General features: G+C 44.4%; 2 protein-coding genes across 4 annotated transcripts in view; one reads left to right on the top strand and one right to left on the bottom strand.

The window, feature by feature from the left end:
* The window catches only part of VPS29 (VPS29 retromer complex component), a 128,790-nt gene that overhangs the window by 52,433 nt on the left and 62,077 nt on the right, over positions 1-14,280 (top strand). The gene's annotated exons all lie outside the window — the stretch shown is intronic.
* The window catches only part of RAD9B (RAD9 checkpoint clamp component B), a 255,599-nt gene that overhangs the window by 190,248 nt on the left and 51,071 nt on the right, over positions 1-14,280 (bottom strand). For all 3 annotated transcript variants that reach the window (XM_075834597.1, XM_075834607.1, XM_075834587.1), the window contains exon 2: positions 7,721-7,791. In XM_075834597.1, coding sequence (XP_075690712.1) covers positions 7,721-7,791 — 71 coding nt within the window. The remainder of the gene's footprint in view (positions 1-7,720; positions 7,792-14,280) is intronic.

The following is a 14,280-nucleotide window of genomic DNA, read 5'->3' as shown; positions in this document are numbered from 1 at the left end:
GGATGGGAAGGATTGGGACTGTCTTCTGCCCTATTTGATGTTCGCTGTACGTGAAGTTCCTCAATCATCCACAGGGTTTTCTCCTTTTGAACTTGTATACGGCAGACAACCCCGTGGTCTCCTGGACATAGCCAAGGAAACCTGGGAGCAAGAGTCCACACCTTATAGGAGTGTAATTGAGCATGTCACGTTGATGCAAGACCGAATCGCTGCGGTCATGCCGATAGTTAAGGAACACTTGGAGCAAGCTCAGGATGCTCAGAGCAGGGTGTATAACCGAACTGCTAAAGTTAGAAATTTTAACTCTGGTGATCGAGTGTTGGCCAACCGTAGAAAGCAAATTTCTTGCTAGATGGCAAGGGCCGTATGAGATAATTGAAAAGGTGGGGGATGTAAATTATAAAGTTTACCAACCGGGTAAAAGGAAGACAGTGCAGTTATACCATGTAAACTTAATTAAGCCATGGAAAGAAAGAGAGACCCTCGTGGCAGTAAGTACCCCCTATAGTCTTAACCCAGATGTGTATGTGTCAGAATCCCTCGCAAAGCCACAGAAACAGGAGACAAAAGAGTTTGTGCAGAGAAACACAGACGTGTTTTCAGAACTGCCAGGACAGACTAGTATAATAAAACATGACATTGTGACCGAGCCTCAGGTTCGGGTCCACTTGAAACCCTACAGAGTTCCTGAAGCTCGTAGACAAGCCATATCTGAGGAGGTCAAGAAAATGCTAGACCTTGGGATTATTGAAGAGTCAAAAAGTGAGTGGTCAAGTCCCATTGTATTGATTCCGAAACCAGATGGGTCATTACGTTTCTGTAACGACTTCCGCAAGTTAAATGAGATGTCAAAGTTTGACCCATACCCAATGCCAAGAGTTGACGAGTTAATAGAGAGACTGGGCCATTCAAGGTATTTTTCAACACTTGATTTAACCAAAGGCTATTGGCAAGTACCCCTCACGGAGGGCGCCAAAGAGAAAACTGCGTTCGTCACCCCGGATGGTCTGTTTCAATATACTTGTTTACCATTTGGGCTACATGGGGTTCCAGCAACCTTTCAAAGGTTAATGGACATAGTCCTCAAACCCCATCGTCGGTATGCTTCGGCATATCTGGACGACATTATAATCTTTAGTGATGACTGGGAAAGCCACTTACCAAAAGTACAAGCAGTACTAAACTCCCTCAGAGCCGCGGGGTTAACAGCAAACCCAAAGAAATGTTCCTTAGGCTTGGAGGAAGCACGGTATCTGGGGTACATAATTGGGAGAGGGGTGATAAAGCCACAGGTCAACAAAATTGAGGCAATCCAAAACTGGCCCCAGCCCTCAACCAAAAAGCAGATCAGAGCTTTTCTAGGAATTGTAGGTTATTACCGCAGGTTCATTCCAAACTTTGCCAGCACAGCAGCGCCCCTGACAGATCTTACCAAGGGAAGTAAGTCTGTCATGGTCAAGTGGGACACGAAGGCTGAAAGCGCCTTTCAAGAGTTGAAACTGGCCCTGTGTAACCAACCAGTCTTAGTCACTCCTGACTTCAAAAAGGAGTTTGTTGTCCAAACTGATGCTTCTGATGTGGGGCTCGGAGCAGTTCTGTCACAAGAGGTGGGTGGTGAGGAACATCCTGTGACCTATTTGAGCAGAAAGCTTACCCCGGCTGAGAAAAACTATAGCATAGTTGAACGGGAGTGCTTGGCAATTAAGTGGGCACTTGAGTCCCTGAGATATTATTTATTGGGTCGTCGGTTTAGGTTGGTTACAGACCGCTCTCCTCTTACGTGGATGTGTCAAGCTAAAGAGAGAAATGCAAGAGTTACACGGTGGTTTCTTACTTTGCAGAACTTCAAATATACTGTGGAACACAGAGCAGGAAAACTGCAGGGCAATGCTGACGCTTTGTCTAGGATACACTGCCTTGTAGCTAAATGTGTCCGATCCCACGGGCTCGAACAGAGGAAGAGGGTATGTGAGACAGTGACAGGTAAAGTCATTGAGGGAAGGTACATTTCCCCTAGAATCCTGTCATATGTATCCTAGGCTCCAGGGAATGAGTAGTTTTTGCAATAGAAAGCTCTAGCTTTCCAATCTCGGCTTAAGGAAAAGCCGGAAAAAGGGCCTGGAGTTGGATTGGGGAAGAGCAGGGCGGGTTCCCCAATCCCTAGTCCATCTCTGTTTGTAGGACAAGGCTGCTGCTCAATTAGCTGCACCTGCAGCCTGTATATAAAAAGGTGCAGACACAGTGTGTGTGAGTCTCACCCCTGACTCAGACTGGAGACTACTAAGTCTGGAGTAGCCTGTATTCTATGTGAGCAAAGACCTGTGTTACTTTGTGTCCAGTGCCTGGTAGGAAGGCACTTGGTATAGTTAGATAATATCTTGTTTAGTTAGTGCTCAGACGAGCAGGATTTATTTTGTATTTTGCCTTGTTGTACAAGAGGCTGTTTCTTTGACAAGAATAAAACACAGGCAAAGCCCTGTTATGAACTTTAATGCACGGTGTCCCTGTCTCTGGCTACTAAGAAACCGCTGTACCAACCTCTCCTGATGCTAAACCCCCACAAGGGGCATAGGTCCATAACATGTGCCAAAAATCTGCCTCCAGGGTTTTACATCGCAGATATTCTGAGGAAGGCAATGTACCCATACAAAATAATCTAAAAGGGGTTACATAAGAATGATGTATAACGCGTAGCTGAATCATTTTATTATTAGCTGAGGTAGATACAAGGTGTGATTCCAGAACGTCATTTCAGTGATCTGGTTGGATATTAGTTATTAATAATTTCCATTTAAATTTTACTGGAAGAGGGGACGTGTTAACCATGGTTGATAAAAGATGGGTAAAGAGTGTGGACAGAAGTCCCTGAGGGCCCTGGGATTTCAGAATTCCTATCAAAGGGAAGACAGAGATAGACACCTCAGTTCCCAAATTATGCAACTAAGATTGTAACGCACTGCGGATTTGAAGGTATCTGTAAAATTGGGGTCGAGGGTTGACATACATAGCTTGTAGCTAAGAAAATTACAACACACCATTTTGATGATACAGATCACCTATACTATATTTTGAGACACCCAAAATGAAGGGGATTAGTGAGATAATAATAATGGAAATTATGGATTATGCCATGCATTTTTCATTACTCTGAGAAAAGTGGTGATAAACATTTTAAGGATTTAGCTCATCTTGTTGTATTGGCCACTTAGTTAGTAATGTGCTGTAGTTTAGGAGAATTTACACTTTATAGTGCCAGCAAAGCAGGGCTGGAGTCCAATGATATTCATATATTCACACTTCCCCAGCATCCTATATTCCTCCAGCAGCTGATTAACACGGTTTTCCCTATAAAGGTGTGCTCACACATAGCTACTTGCAATTTATTTCTGTAGCGTAAAAATATGCTGTAGAAAACTACTCGCGAGATCAAAATGTGCTGTGATTAAGTCCCACACAAACTTTACCGAAGTGTCGGGAGTGTGAATAGACATCGTGTCCTGGCTGGAGGTGATGTCTATTCACTCTCAAGACACTTCAGTAAAGTTAATGTGGGTGTATGTGACAGCAAAGCGTGATCTCGCGAGATCACATGTGCAGTGAATACAAATGGACATGAATGGAGAGAAGTGTATGATGAAGATTGGTCACTGATTGGTAAGCATCATACACTTCTCTTTACAACGCCCACTTGGTCAAAAGGTAAAACACGCCCAGTTGTCTATTAAGAAACTAATTAGCATAAATCAATTATAATGTGGTGACAGATCCTCTTTAAGCTCAGCATCGACGGATGCACGCTGCAACTATAAAGTGTACATTCTCCAAAACTACGGCACAAAACTGACTATATGACAGACCACTGAAATCAGCGTGTCTGTCACTATTTTATGCTACTTTCAGAAAGGGCACTATAAATATATGACAGATCCACTTTAATATTTTAAGAAAATTGTAAAAAGCAATTAATGTTTATTAGTATACAGTATATACTTTTCATTTCCCGAGATTCCATTGTATGTAATATAACACTTTAAAAAAATAAAAAAGGTATACCAATGAATACCAGCCTGACGGAGGCCAAAAGGACACTCTTGGCTTTCTTCAAGCTAATGGAGCCCTTTTGACAAGTTTAGCGTATACGTCGGTAGCTTTGCTGAAATAAACGTAGGACAAAAAACGTGATGTGAATAGGGCCTTAGTTAAACTACCTAACCGGGCTAGCAGATCATGCTCTCTATAAGGAGCCACAGTATTTCCTTTGACTATGTGTCTATAGCATATAGAATCCCATTCAGTTTCCTAGTATGTTAAATTATATATTGACTTAAATGGTAACTAAACATTTGACAATCGTCTGACATGTCATAGTGACATGTCAGAAGTTTTGATCGGTGGGGGTCCGAGCACTGGGACCCCCACCAATCGCTAGAATGAAGCGGCAGAAACGCTCGTGTGAGCGATTAGCCGCTTCGTGTCTGTTCGGCTTTTTCCGGAAATCAATATATTGGAGTACGGGCTCAATAGAAAGTTTCCGGAAAAAGGCAAACAGACACGAAGCGGCTAAGCGCTCACACGAGCACTCCTTGCGCTTCATTTTAGCGATTGGTGGGGGTCTCAGTGCTCGGACCCCCACCAATCAAAACTTCTCACATGTAACTGTGACATGTCAGAAGTTTGTCAAACGTTTAGTTACCCTTTAACTGTGCTTAAGCTTCTAAAAAGGCATGCAGGTCTATAGATGAAGACGTTGGACAGTAGAGGTGGCAGACAAAGCCATAATTACATGTGAAGTAAGGACCGAAGTGTTGGTGCATGAAATTCCAAAGTATCCTTCTCGGTATGGCTTATTTTTTTATGACATATGTAAGTCAGAGTTTACCAAATGTTTTGTGTGATGTCACAAAATACTAATGGCAACAGCTCTGTTCACAATACAAGGACAACTGAGGTAGTGTCTGAGAACTGCCAAATTATGCCAACTCAAGATGGGACATCATACACTTCTGCTACCAATGAGATTGTTCTGTGCCACAGTTTTTTTCTGTTCTAAATAGCAGCACAAAAATGACATGTATTGTATAGCATTGTGAAAAAGGGCAACTCCTGTGATATGGCACAGGAACGAGAACGGAACTTTTTTACCTTCTTTACAGAGCAGGGGCGTAGCTAGTCGGGGCAGGCGGGGCATGTGCCCCGGGCGCAACCCGGACGATAGGGAAGGGGGGGCGCCGAAGAGCAGCTGATCGCTGCTGACAGGCGCCCCGTATGTCAGACACCTGCAGCAGCTTAGGAAGAGCCAGGACATTACGGCGTTCTGACTGGGGTCTGTGACGACCAGGGAGTGGACCAGTCCAGTCACCTGACCTCACGTCAGTGACATGAGGTCAGATGACTCAGGTCAGGGGACAGGTCCACTCCCGTGCTGCAGCCTCCCAGCATCTGCCTCTACTCTGTGCTCTGCGAGAAGCAGAGAGGAAGCTCCGCCCACACACAGCCTGTCCTGACCTGTCAGCAAGGAGACATGGTGAGTGTCTGTGTATGTAATGTGTGTCTCTGTGTTTGTGTGTGTGTGTGTGTGTGTGTGTGTGTGTGTGTGTGTGTGTGTGTATATGTGTTAGTGTGTGAGTGTGTGTCTCTGTCTGTTTGTGTCTCTGCATGTGTTTGTCTCTTACATCTACTACATTATCTGTACTGTGTGCTAAATTACAATCTCAGCTCTGCTACACAGTACAGATAATGTAGATGTTACCTGCAGTCCTATGTAACACCACAGATAACACAGAGATAACTCTCTAAATACAGATAGTAGTGTTACCTGCAGTCCTATGTAACACTACAGATAACACAGTGATAACTCTGATTACAGATAATGTAGTAGCTGTTGCCTGCAGTCCTATGTAACACCACAGATAACACATTGTGCTAAATTACAATCTCAGCTCTGCTACAATATGTTATCTGTGGTGTTACATAGAACTGCAGGCAACAGCTACTACATTATCTGTACTCAGAGAGTTATCACTGTGTTATCTGTGGTGTTACATAGGACTGCAGGTAACACTACTATCTGTATTTAGAGAGTTATCTCTGTGTTATCTGTGGTGTTACATAGGACTGCAGGTAACATCTACTACATTATCTGTGCTTTGTACATATGTGCCTGTGTGCGTATATATGGGTCTGTTTGTGAATGTGTCTTTGTGCTTGTATATATGTGCCTTTTATGTATTTGTATATGTCCCTGTCTGTGTATTTATCTGCCGGTGTGTGTGTGTGTGTGTGTGTGTGTGTGTGTGTGTGTATATATTTACCTGTATGTGTGTATGTATATTTGCCTGTATGTCTAAATATCTGTCTTTATGTATGCACAGTATATATGTTTCAGCGTGTCCATATATGTGGTTAATTTTTGGTTTGTGTAGGGGGCGGCAATAGAGAGTCCCGCACAGGGCGCCATCCAAGCTAAGGCCGGCCCTGGCTGTCACCGACCCTAGTCAGAAGAAACTCCGCCGCTGTCTGCGCCGCATGACCTCCTCGGCTCCTCCGGTAAGTCACACCAGGCAGAGCGGAGAGTGGTAGCGGTAGGCTACCGCTCACCGGTCTGTTCACAGTGTGGCGCTAAGTACAAGGGGTGGGAGTGTGGCGCTATTTAAAAGGGGGGGAATATGGCGCTATTTACAAAGGGGCAGCGGGCTGTGTGTGGCACTATCTACAAGGGGGGGAGTGTGCTGCTATCTACAAGGGGGGAAGTCGGCTGTGTGTGGCACTATCTACAAGGGGGGAAGCCGGCTGTGTGTGGCACTATCTACAAGGGGGGGAGTGTGCCGCTATCTACTAGGGGGAGGCGGGCTGTCTGTGGCACTATCTACAAGAGAGGGGCTGTGTGGCGCTATCTACAGGGGGCTGTGTGTGGCCTCTTTAATTTATTTTCTTTTAATTTATTTTTATGTTAAATACATTATAGAACTACATCGCTTGTAAAATGTAGAAATGCTTTTATAATCGAGTTACATTAAAAAAATTGTGAAAAAAAAATTACATCTCATTGGTAGGGAAAGAAAACATAGTGAGGGGGAAGGAGATGTTGGAAAATAAGTTGGGGGGGGGGGGGCGCCAATCTGAATCTTTGCCCCGGGTGCAGGAGAACCTAGCTACGCTTCTGTTACAGAGTACCCTTCATCATGTCTTATAGGAGTCGGAGCTACATTTTTTACAGATGCCTTAAGTAAGACAAGTCAGTTGGTGCTTATTTACTTGAAGTGTCTGTTAGGATGCCTGAAGTTAAAGGAGCCTGTCCTTGTGGCAGACTACCCTTACCAAGCTGTACAAAGTTTTGTGATACAAGCAATACTAGACTATGACAGCTATTTGAGAGGTGATTATTTATATATAAATATATATATATATATATATATATATATATATATACATATATATATATATAAATATATATATATATATTTATTTATATATATTTATTTGTTTTGAACTTATTTTTTTATTTACTTATTTTTTTTTAAATTCTGGCCTATCAGAAGTTTGGATCAGTACAGGGCTGGGTAGGGAGTCCCCCACCGATCACTTCAATGAAGGCTCTGGCCATCTCAGGACCCCCCAGGGATAAAAGCTTCTGGCATCTGACTATGACATGGCAGATATTTTTGAAACATAGTAATCCTTTAACACATTATAAAAAACTATATGAATCAGTAGAACTTACACCTTTTTCTAATGGGTCAAACCACAGCTCATCACCAATTCGTGACAGGGATTGAAGTGCTTTACCAAATACTATCATAAGAGAGACAAGAGTACAGGTTGGTAAAAAAGCAGTGAATAAATAAAAGATGCAGAAAACTTATCACAGAAGAAGCCTTCAACTAAGCATTTAATGTTAAATAAGTAAACATATTAAATTGAGTACGATAAAGCTGGTGTAATGTACGTGGCTGCGAGCTGTCAGCTCAGAGTCCCCCTGACAGCCGCAGCCACGAGTCGGCAAGCGCTGGCCCCAGCCTTCTCCTCAGGAGACGCCAGCGCTTGCGTCCACTCACCTAAGCCGGATCCCATAGGGTGCGTGCGCATGCTCGTGCCCGCTCTTAATGGGGCAGCGTGCGCACTGGACCTCGTTAATGAACTTTGACCCGTGAGTACCCTGGACTATAAGAGGGGTCCAGCCACCTAGATCTATGCCTGAGCGTTGTTGTGTTCCCTAGTTTGTCTATGTGATGGTCTCCTAGTGTGTTTCCTGTTCCAGTCCCTGTCCCTGTACCTATACCTGTTTACAGTTCCTGTTCCTAGCAATCCATACATTCCTGGTCTAGCACTGAGCTGTGCCAAAGTCGTGCTGTGCTGCATCCACGTCTGACCTGCTTCTCCTCGCCTGACATCCGATTGCTACCTATTCCCAGCCGAGCCTGCCCTGCTGCTGTCTGAGCTGCCACAGGTACCTATAGAACTATAGACTCTCACCTGCTCCCTGTTGGCCAGCTGCCTTATTGCCAAGGCGGTACAGCCCAGTGGGTCCACAGACCCTTCGTGACAGCTGGCAAATATATTATATTTCATGTGCTTAAATCAGCTGCAATTTTATATAAGTACGGCCTAGTTTGTGTACGTCAGGAAAGCTCCAGGAATACACGCTAATTGTGTACATAGGGCACTACAATCCTGACGGAGACCAAATTAGTATCCTTTTGACCACCATAGGGCTGGTATATGTTTTTGTAACGTTAGCCTATGTGTGATTGATGCCACTGTATGGCATCCGTCAAAGGTATACGTTAAACATATATGTCGGAGAGCTTTCTCAGGGTCGAAGTCCTTGAAAAGAGCATCAGGTAGTGCTCGGCCCGGGGACTCCGGCCCTGGAGTAGCTCCTGACGCCACTGTCCATATATGGAAAGTGACTTCAGAAGCTTCCGCAGGCATATAAAGTGGAATATGTTGCAGACTTTGATGGAAGGCAGTACGCCGATTTGAAGAAGGAGAATGTTGAGACACAAGTACTCCGGCTAATAAAGTCATAGGTCTAATGAAAAGTTAAGCAACTGAGTATAATTTCCAGTTCCTAAACAAGATCTGCAAAAAGATATTCAAAATGGTAGGGAATTAAAACACAATAGGTTGAATTTATTAAAGTCTTTGTTGCAGATTTATTAACCCGTTACCGCACCAGGACGCACCGGTACGTCCTGTATTACAGTGCTTTAAGGCACCGGTACGTACCTGGTAAAAACTGTCACCCTGTCAAAGAACAGGGTGACAGAACTGTGCCGTCAACTGTTTATGACAGTTGATCAGTCGGCCGGCGATTGCTGTGATTGGTCAGTCACAGCAGACTGACCAATCACAGCTCCAGGAGAATATGTATGTGATGGCACTGGCTCAGAAGCTGAGCCAGCGCCGTCACCGCCGGGTATCTGCTGTCCGTCAACCTGCTGTAATGGCCAGGACTGGAGCTAGGCTCCGATTCGGCCGACTAACTCCTTAGATGCAGGGATCAAAGCGATCGCTGCATCTAAGTGGCTTCTAGCCTGTCGGGAACCATGATGTCACAGCTGACATCCTGCTCTAACGGCCAGGACTGGAGCTAGGCTCCGATCCGGCCAATTAACCCCTTAGAAAAAACCTGTGTGGTCAAAATGCTCACTACACCCCTTAAAAAAATGCCTTGAGGGGTGCAGTTTCCAAAATGGGGGTCACTACTTGGGGTTTGTTTTACTATTTGACCCCAGAGCCCTGCCATTGTGGGCTAATGCAGTGAAAATCACCAAAATATGCCTCACATGCGCCTTTCACTCCTAAGCCCTGTCATATGTCCAGGCAAATGATAAATGCCTTGAGGGTGTAGTTTACAAAATGGGGTCACTTCTCAGGGTTTTACACTCTACTCTGGTACCTCAGGGAGCTCTGCAAATGCGACATGGCACCCGTACACCAGTCCAGCAAAATCTGCGCTCTAAAAGCCAAATGGCGCTCCTTTCATTAATGAGATCTGCCATGTGCCCAAACAGCAGTTTAGGGCCACACATGGGGAATTGCTGTACTCGGGAGAAATTGAGTAACAAATTGTGTGTTGTTTTTTCTCCTATTACCCCTTGTGGGAAAAAAAAATTGTGTGCAAAACTACATATTTTTGGTGAAAACATATTTTTTTTTCATTTTCACTGCCTCATTCTAATACAATCTATGAAACAACCGTGGGATCAAAATGCTCACTACACCCCTAGATGATTACCCTGAGGGGTATAGTTTTCAAAATGGAGTCACTTCTCAGGGGTTTCTACTGTACTGGTACCTCAGGGGCTCTGCAAATGCGACATGGCGCCCAAAAAACAATCAACCAAAATCGACATGCCAAGTAGCACTCCTGCCATTTTGAGCCCTTCCGTGTGTCCAAACAGCAGTTTATTACCACATATGGGGTATATATATTACCACATAAGTCGTTCTGAGGAGAAATTGCTTTACAATTGTTGGGGAGCTTTTTCTCCTTTATTACTTGTGAAAGTGAAAAAAATGCAACATTTTAGTGGAAAGAATATAGATTTTTATTTTCAATGCCTAATTCCAATAAATTCAGCAAAAAAACAGTAGGGTCAAAATGCTCACTATACCACTAGATAAATTCCACGAGGGGTGTAGTTTCCCAAATGGGGTCACTTTTGCAGGGTTTGCACTATTTTGACCCTTCAGTGGCTTTGCAAATGTGACATGGCGCCACAAACCATTCCAGCAAAACTTGAGCTCCAAAAGTCAAATGGCTCTCTGTCCTATCTCCTCCCTGCTGTGTCTCCACACAGCAGTTTATTACCACATATGGGGTATTGCTGTGCACAGAAGAGTTTGCTTTACAAATGTTGGGGTGTTTTTTCTCCTTTAACTATAGTAAAAATGAAAAAATATGAACTAAAACTACATTTTATTAGAAAAAAAATTATTTTCAATTTCACTGCATAATTCCCATAAATTCTGCAAAAAACTGTGTGGGGTCAAAACGCTAACTATACCCCTATAAATATTCCTTGAGGGGTGTAGTTTCCAAAATGGGTCACTTTTGGGGGGTTTCCGCTGTTTTGGTCCCTCCAGGGCGTTGCAAACACGACATGGCACTAAAAACTATTCCAGCAAAATCTGCTCTCCAAAATCGAAATGGTGCTCCTTCCCTTATGAGCCCTGCCGTGGGTCCAAACAGCAGTTTATTACCAAATATGGGGCATTGCCGTAATCGGTAGAAGATGCTTTACAAATGTTGGGGTGCTTTTTCTCACTTATTCCTTGTAAAAATGAAAGTGTTTTTTTTTTAAAAATGTAGATTTTCATTTTTACAGACTAATTCCAATAAGTTTAGTAAATAAACTGTGGGATCAAAATGCTAGCTATACCACTAGATTAATTTCTTGAGGGGTGTAGCTTCCAAAATTGGGTCACTTTGGGGGGGTTTCCACTGTTTTGGTATCACAAGACCTCTTCAAACCTGACATGGTGCCTAAAATATATTCTAAAAAAAGGCGGCCCCAAAATCCACTAGGTGCTTCTTTGCTTCTGAGGCCGGTGCTTCAGTCCAGTAGCGCACTAGGGCCACATGTGGGATATTTCTAAAAACTGCAGAATCTGGGCAATTAATATTGAGCTGCATTTCTCTGGTAAAACTATCTGTGTTAACCCCTTCACGCACAGTGATGTACTATTTCGTCATGTTGACCGCACCGTTCGCGCTCAGTGACGGAATAGTACGTCACGAGGAAATCACATCGCCATTTTCCACCGGCGCGTTCACGAGCTGTAACAGCTGCTGTTTCGGACAGCAGGCTATCACAGCTCAATACGCCAGGATCTGTCTCGATGGTCCCGCCTCCTCGATCGCCACTATTGGTCAGTCGGTGACTAACTGTCCAATAGCGGTCATCGGTCTCTTTACTTCCTCTCCCTGAAATCACAACCTGCTGCAACCGCCCTGAACGCCTCTGTTGAGAAAGCGAGGCGTTCAGAGTGGTTGTGAAAATAAAGAGAGAAGAGCAAAGTGCAAAGAAACTCAAAAAACAAACTTTTTTTTACTTATTTCTGCTTCCTACCTCCCCCATCCACTACCCACTCCTATACCCTTCTTCCTTGTGTTCCCCCCACGTTTCCAATTCCTTGGTCCCTGGGGAATATTTTTTTCTTTATAAAATATATAAAAGAAAAAATAAAATTAAATAAAATTAAAAAAAAAATAAAAATAGTTTAGACAATTTAGACAATTCAACTGGTTAGTTTAGTATTAGGATTAGTGTCAGGGAACCGTCAAAAAGCGTAGTTAGGTATAGCGTCAGGGAATTTAGCATCAGAAATCCGTCACCGTAGTTAAATCTAGAGTTAGGAATCCATCACCGTAGTTAGGTTTAGCGTCAGGGAAGCTCGAAATAATCTATTTAGGTTAAGTGTCAGGCACCCGTCACCGTAGTTAAGTTTAGTGTAAGGGAAGCTCGGAATAATCTATTTAGGTTTAGTGTCAGGGAATAGTCGCCGTAGTTAGATTTAGTCTCAGGGAAGTTCAAATAAAATCTAGTTAGGTTTAGAGTTAGGAACCCTTGCCCTAGTTAGGTTTAGTCTCAGGGAAGCCCACTCGTTCTATAAAAACACGAATTTTTTTGGCTGGTTTAGGTAGCAGCCTATTGCTCCTAGTTAGGGAAGCAAACAAACATGTCCCAACGGACATTTACTGCCGAAGAGGCATATTCATTTCTTGCCTCGAACACAGACTCTTCGGATGGTGAGACTCTGTTTCATTTATCCACCTCCTCATCCAGTGATGAAGAAGAGAAACCCCCTAGGAGACGCCCCAGGACCACCACTACAGTTAAAACCCCCGAGCGAAATTACCCCACCGCAGTTCAAACCCCTGAGCGAAGTGAACCCATTTGGACCCCCGCACCAGACATTTATGAGCCCCAAATCCCCGAGTACACGGGCAGACCAGGGATCAAATTTAATACGGCAGGGCTCAGTGAAATTGACTTTTTCAAGTTCTTCTTCACTGATGACTTTATAGAGCTTATGGTCTCCCAGACAAATTTATATGCCGAACAGTATATTACTAAGAACCCCACATCATTTATGTCCAATCCCACAGGTGGACCCCTGTAGACGCAGCAGAGTTGGGCAAGTTCTGGGGACTTTGGGCAACAAAATGGGTTATTGTAATGAATCGGGGTGGGGAGAAGACAGGTGAGCTCTAATCTACCCACAACTCAGTCTCTGCCTACTTGCACGGCCCATCCTAAATGACGGCGTACAACTGGGCGACGGTCCCTATGCTCAGTAGGTGCAAGACAGACAACACAAGACAAGGGCACACAGAAGCAAAGGGGAAGTAGGGGCAGTTGCCCACAGAAAACCGTGAGCAACAGGCAGTGGTGAACGAGCCGAATCAAACCAGGAGAGTACGTAGTAGCAAAACGGAGCAGGAGAATAGTGAGGCAAGCCAGGATCAAAAAGGTTACAGCGGTCAATCAGGTAAATAGCAGGAATAGCAGAGCCAGGAAACCAGAGAATCACAGGCAAGGAACATGCTGCAAGTGAGGGTATAAATAGACCAAGGGCGGGAGCTAGAACCGTCAGGCCAGGCTGTGATAGGTTCTCCCTCTCCTCAGCCTGCAAGCCTGAGTGGTAACAGATCGCGTCACTCTAGCAGACCTTGGAGCTGATGAAGGCTGATTAACCCCGGGCGTCGACACAGAACATGTGTCAGGCAAACCCTTTACAGTACCCCCCTTTTATGAGGGGCCACTGGACCCTTCCTAGATGGGCCTGGCTTGTTGGGGAACCGAAGATGGAACTTCCTGAGCAATATACCGGCGTGAACATCCCGGGCGGGTACCCAAGTCCTCTCCTATCCAATGGACCAGGTACTGGAGGGAGCCTTGGACCATCCTGCTGTCCACAATCTTGGCTACCTCGAATTCTACCCCATCAGGAATGAGAACAGGGACCGGAGGTTTCCTCGATGTAGCCATGGACGGGGAGCAGCTTTACAAGAGGGAGGCATGGAACACGTTGTGTATCTGAAAAGATGGGGGTAACTCCAGCCGGAAGGAGACAGGGTTGAGGACCTCAATGATTTTGTACGGCCCTATATACCAGAGAGCAAATTTCTTGGACGGAACTTTAAGGCGCAAATTTTTAGAAGATAGCCACACCAGATCCCCGACCACAAATAGGGGGTTATTAGAATGTCTTTTATCTGCCTGAGTCTTTTGGATGCTCTGGGATACCTCAAGGTTCTTCTGAACCTGG

Source organism: Rhinoderma darwinii, chromosome 1, assembly GCF_050947455.1.
Source record: "Rhinoderma darwinii isolate aRhiDar2 chromosome 1, aRhiDar2.hap1, whole genome shotgun sequence".
Lineage (NCBI taxonomy): Eukaryota > Metazoa > Chordata > Amphibia > Anura > Rhinodermatidae > Rhinoderma > Rhinoderma darwinii.
The sequence above is the reverse complement of the archived record's forward strand: the minus strand, read 5'-3'. Positions and strand labels throughout refer to the sequence as shown.